The sequence below is a fragment of the Condylura cristata genome, unplaced genomic scaffold (genome assembly GCF_000260355.1).
Source record: "Condylura cristata isolate star-nosed mole 26May11 unplaced genomic scaffold, ConCri1.0 scaffold00041, whole genome shotgun sequence".
In the NCBI taxonomy this organism is placed as follows: domain Eukaryota; kingdom Metazoa; phylum Chordata; class Mammalia; order Eulipotyphla; family Talpidae; genus Condylura; species Condylura cristata.
The window spans coordinates 1,510,392-1,516,215 of NW_004567142.1; the positions used below are offsets into that span (position 1 = coordinate 1,510,392).

At 55.3% G+C, this 5,824-nt stretch overlaps 1 protein-coding gene across 1 annotated transcript in view; it reads left to right on the forward strand.

The window, feature by feature from the left end:
* Positions 1 to 2,654: 2,654 nt before the first annotated feature.
* Positions 2,655 to 5,824, forward strand: part of ZNF526 (zinc finger protein 526) — a 4,028-nt gene continuing 858 nt past the window's right edge. Inside the window, exons 1-2 of the mRNA XM_012733684.1 lie at positions 2,655 to 2,699; positions 4,526 to 5,823. Coding sequence (XP_012589138.1) covers positions 4,544 to 5,823 — 1,280 coding nt within the window. The 5' untranslated portion in view covers positions 2,655 to 2,699; positions 4,526 to 4,543. The remainder of the gene's footprint in view (positions 2,700 to 4,525; position 5,824) is intronic.

Below are 5,824 nucleotides of genomic sequence, written 5' to 3' on the forward strand. Positions count from 1 at the left end.
CCCAACTCGCGCAGGTGCGACCGCCACGCCCCTTCGGCGCAAGCGCAGAGAAGCTTCTAAGCTCCGCCCCGTCAGGCCCGCGCGGCCCCAGCCCCCAACCCTAGCGTCTAGGCTAGCCTTTCCTGCGCCTGCGCAGAACGAGAGTCGTGCCGCGTCTGGGCAGGGTCTGGTACCCGGTTGCCAGGTTGGTTCTGCCCGACGGTGACTCAAGCCGCCAAGTCTTTGTTGCCCTACGTCACGTCCTGTTGGAACTATTCATCTCATAGAGTACAACCCCTCCTAATCACGACCTAGACGCCCAGGTTACCACCGTCCCCGGCTGCCCATGGCATAGGATCACAATCACAATCACAACCATACGGGCTCCAAGGAGCATCCTGGCCCCTGATAATCGGGACTTGGTCGCCCCTCCGTTAAATTGCCCCTTAATCTTAATGGCAACCTGGAACCTACATCCCACCTGGAACCCTCCTCTCATCCAAAAGAAACTCCCTAGCTATAATTTCCCTACCCTTATCAAAACCAGGAGTCCCCACCACAAGCTGGGACTTGATAGTTCCTTTCTGTTTGCAATAGAGCCCTTCATTCATCCCAATTGTGCAGTTTCTGATGGTATCTCTCACCATCCTCCCCATTACAGTCATGTATTGCACATACAACCAGTCTCCAAATGTCACCCCCATAATTCTTCCTAATCTGATTTAAGAGACGAGGATGCCCCCCCCCCCACATGCCCGATCTAACCTGAACCTACAAGTTTCACTCTGGACAGAATGGATTTCCACAAGGAGTTGGTTTCTAGCCTGTGGTGTCTGGGGATCCCCTTCTCTGGACCTCGGTCATGGTGGCCACCCCTCCCCCACACTTTAAGCGATTAAGGTCAGGACATGCAGGTGCCTCTAGACAGGTCTCCTCCCTGACAGCTTTCCATCCTTGGATTTATCTCCCCCTGGGAGGCAGAAGACCAGGTTCCTGCTCTGCACTGGCTCAGCACCAGCTCTGCTAAGCTGTAGCAGTGACCTCAGAAGAGGCCCTCCCTCTGTCTGGGCCCATTTCCCCAACAGGAAACAGAGGACAATTGTCACCCATTGAAACCCTGTCGTGGACCGGACACACAGTAGGCGCCCAATAAATGAATATCATTAAGTCAATGAAAGAGAGGGAGGGAAGGGAAAGCAATTCTGGGAACTGGGAAGGACTATGTCCATATTAGCTAGATTGATGTGAGCACCCACAATGTAGCAGACCCTGTGTCGAGGGCTTTTACATGTTTGATTTAATTCAATACCTTAAACAGCTTTTTAGACGGATGTGAATTTGTTACAGGGCAGAGAAAGGGGCACCCCGACTCCCAAACCTGCCCATTCTAAATAGGTTCTGCCACCTGCCCCATCAAGACAAAACATGTAAGACCTTTAATGGAAAGGAACTTTAATACAATCAGTGTGAAATACAAAAAAAGACAAAGAATATAGTGTTTTTCTTTTTAAACACTTATTTATTACCCAGAAGTGGGGTGCAGACCAGAAATGCGGGGATGGAAGATGGAGGGAGGTGAGAAGATTCACCAGACACAGAGTGGGGAGCAGAATAAGACTGACTGACTTACTTTGTGCACTGACTTACTTAGTACACTGCTGAGGGGAGCAGTGGGTGAGACAGGAGAGGTCTGCTGCACCATGTGGGTCACCTCCCTGGCCTGGAATAAAACTCGTGCTAAAGCGGCTGCAGCTAGCTTAGTAGTGCTGCACTTTAACTCACTGTGCCACAAGGGAGAGCCACAAAGAATACAGTTTCTAAATCAAACCCCCAAAGTCACCCACCCCCTTGTGGGTCAAAGTCCATCCAAAAGGGATTGTCCCAAAGTAAGGCCTGAAAGCCTGCCACAAGTCTAATAGCACTTTCTAGTGGGGACCCACAGTAAAAGGTCAGAAATGGCCAGACAAGTGCAAGAAGAAAAGAGCAAAATCAAATTCAAGATAAAGGCTGCCATAGTCACCCCCCACGGGTCTCTCACCCACATCTGTTTCAACCAGCCCAGGACCAAGAAACAAGAGCCGTTTCTTCACATGTCTCTGCTCCATATGCCTCCCTCAGATCTCCTCCAGGCCTCCATCCTGCTTCCTTCTTCTTCAGTATCCTCTCAGTTTCTTCTCGCAGCTCGGCTCCACCCTCCTTTGGGTAGGGCAGGGAGCCTAGAACCTCCCCTTTTCCTGGGGACCACCCTGTTTCAAATTGAGCCCATTTCACAAAGGAGTAAAACTGAGGCCACGGGAAGGGAAGCATCCCAAGTGGTGTCTGGCTCTAAAGATATGCTATCTTTGGCTAGGAAATAACAACTCTGTCAAACTCTCCCGCGGCCCAATCCACGCGCTAGTCCTCGCTATCGAGTGATGCCCACTTTTCTCTACTTTCGAACTCTTGGCGGGGAAGGTCGGCCGGAAGAAGTGCGCAGGCGCCACTTCGAGTTCCGAGCCCCGCCCACAGGGCACTGATGCGTGCGTGGAAAAACTCCCGGAGGCCCGCCTGACCGCCAATACGCAGGCGCAAGGGTGCGTGCCATACGCTGCCGGCTCTTATTGGCCATCACGGGTAAGGGTGCCGCCCAATGGGAGGCGTGGATAGTGAGGGGTCCCGCACGCCAGGAGCGGAGGGTCCGTGTCAAGAGCGGCGGGGGCTGCAGAAGACGAGAGAGACTGGTGAGGGCGCCGCGGGGCGGGCGGGGGAGAGAGCACTGGGCTGCGGAGAGGACGGAGGGGGGAACCTGGGGGTCCTCGGAAGTCGGAGAGCTTTGGGGCCCGCGCCAGGGAGGGAGCGGCGCGGAGTGCAGAGCGCTTCTTCCTGGGTGCCCCTGAGCATTGATTGAGCTCCTGTGGGGTGTAGGACCCTTGTGCTTGAGCTCGCTGCCCCTGCATAATCATACCCCTTGCTGGGCGTCCTCGAGAGACTGAGGAGTTGATCGCTGGTTGGAGAAAGGGACCTTTGAAGCGGGAAAGTTAAACTCCCAGGCCCATGGTGGGCTCTTTCCTGGAAGAGCTATTTACCCACTGTATAAAAAGTCCCTATCCCGCCCCCAAGCGTTCATAGTGCAAGATTGGGAAGCAGACACTACAGGTGAGTCGCACGACCTTCTCGAGGGACATTTACTGTGTGCCCACTTTGTGTAAGCCCTTCCACCAGGCCATGGGCCCCGCCCTAGGGGGAATTCTCTGGACTGAGAGGGTACACAGGCCACGCTGGGGCCCACTACTGCCGGGAAGATCCTGACTGTTTCCTGGCAGTTCAAACTCAGTGAGGAAGTAGAACTAAGTAGCTAAGGCAAGTTTAGCCCCTGGACTTTTCATGAATCATTTATTCAAGGAGCATTTATGGGGCACCGATTGAAAGTAGGACTCTCTGCTGGGCTGTTTTATTGTGGGAATTCAGGGCCTGATGGGAGTCTGCTGAGAGAGGTGGATTGTACACAGGAAAGGGAGAAACGCTCAGGCCTCGTTCCCTGGAGGGACCACTCTTCATTGCCTAGGTATCTACTGAGGGCCTCCTGTGTGCTAAGAATTGTTCAGAGCACTGCGAATACATCTGCAATGAGCACACTAAAATTCCTGCGCTCTGGCACTAACAGATGAGTTGAAGTAGGGAAAGTGGGGGTTGGAGTCTAAATGTTAGCTCCTCGATTTTCTGAGGAGGCAGTCAGCTGCTGCAGGTATGCTGTACCCTTGCTGTGTGAAAGGTCCTGGGTTGGGCTGAACCCACCCATGTGGAACTGGAGATAGGCCTCACAGAGGGAATTTCAGATGTGGAAAACTCTGTGCCTGGTCTGTGGTTTTGTTGGTGACAGGGCTTATGATAATCAGACCCTCTACTGAGGACCTCAGAAACTCCAAAGCTCATGATATTTGCAGTGATGAAGGTAGCACCTGAGACCACAGGAACCCCAAGGAGGGGGAGGGAGTGGCCACCACCCTGAGGATGGAGACAGGGCGTTTGCTAGGCAAGAAAGAGGAGAGCGCTTTCTTAGCAGAACAGCATCAAAGAGAATCTGAAAACATTTCTGGAGAACTTCAAGTAGTGATTCTATCTAGTTTTAGTTTTCATGGCCAGAACAATTTTTAATCTCAATGCAGAGAAAGGAATTAAGTGGTGCAGCTGATTCAAGCCCCTCTGCTTTACTGCAGCTCTGTGTAAAAGGAAGAAAACGCTACTCAGGCAGAGGGAGGAGATTGCAGGCAGAGGCTGTGAGACTCGAAACCATATTGTGCTCATGGAAAGATTATGTCTGGCCCTCTGGGGAAGGAAGGCAGCATGGGAGGCCAAACTGAGGGTATTTCTCAATTTGTCTCTCCTGCAGAAGCCTGGGTGCCAGGGGACATGTATCACATTCGGAGTTGGGGACTCACTGAGGACTGAGGTGTAAACCCTGGCACCAGACTTGCTGCTTGATGGCGCGGGCACAGGAACTCCTTAGACAGCCCTCCCTTCCTTTTTAGTCCCTGCGGTCTCATCAGCCCAGGCCTTCTTTCTCCAGGCACTGCCCCCTGAGACAATGACAGAGGTGGTGACTGAGGTGGCTGACATGCCAACGCAGATGTCACCAGGGCCCACAGAGGCATCAACACCTGTGTTAGGGCAGATGACGGAGATGTCAGCAGAGGTGGCTGAGATGACGCCTGGGGAGGCCCTGGCATCATCCCTCTTCTTCCAGCACCACCAGTTTATGTGCTCAGAGTGTGGCAACCTCTACAACACCCTGGAGGAAGTCCTCTCGCACCAGGAGCAGCATGTGCCCACGACCACAGAGGAGGACGCACTGGACCCCCAGGACACTGGCCCAGAGATAGTGCCAGGCGGCATCGAGGATGGGCCCTTCCAGTGCTGTGAGTGCAGCCAGCTCATCCTCTCGCCCGGTGAGCTCCTGGCCCACCAGGATGCCCACCTCCGGCAGTCCGCCAGCCAGATCCAGTACCAGTGTGGGGACTGCCAGGAGCTCTTCCCCTCACCAGAGTTGTGGATTGCTCATCGCCAGGCTCAGCACCTCTCTGCCACCATTACAGGGCCACCAGAGCCACCACCGACGCCCCCTACTGTGCCTCCGCCTCCACCCCCAGCTCCACCTGAAGTCAAGATGGAGCCCTACGAGTGTCCTGAATGTTCTACCCTCTGCGCTACCCCTGAGGAGTTCTTGGAGCATCAGGGCACCCACTTCGACTCCTTGGAGAAAGAGGAGCGCAATGGGCTAGAGGAAGAAGAGGAAGATGAGGAGGATGAAGACGACGATGAAGAGACAGAGGAAGAGGAGGCGGCAGCAGATGCTGGCGACGAGGCCGTGGGCGGCGACAAGTCCACAGCCAGCCACACGCACAGCTGTGGGGATTGTCCCCAACACAGGACCTCCACGGGGGCACGCCGGCGACACCGGCGGGCATCTCGTGGTCCAGCATCAGCGACCCACCCCTTCCACTGCAGCCAGTGCCAGCGCAGCTTCAGTTCTGCCAACAGGCTGCTAGCTCACGGACGGGCCCACGTGGGTGGCACCCACGAGTGCACCACCTGCTCCAAGGTCTTCAAGAAAGCTGCCTCCCTGGAGCAGCACCTGCGGCTGCACCGCGGGGAAGCCCGCTACCTCTGTGTGGACTGTGGCCGCGGCTTTGGCACGGAGCTCACGCTGGTGGCCCACCGGCGGGCCCACACCGCCAACCCGCTACATCGCTGCCGCTGTGGCAAGACCTTCAGCAACATGACCAAGTTCCTCTACCATCGGCGCACGCACGTGGGCAAGAGTGGGGCACCCCCTGCAGTGGCAGCAGCGGCGGCGGCAGCAGCGGCC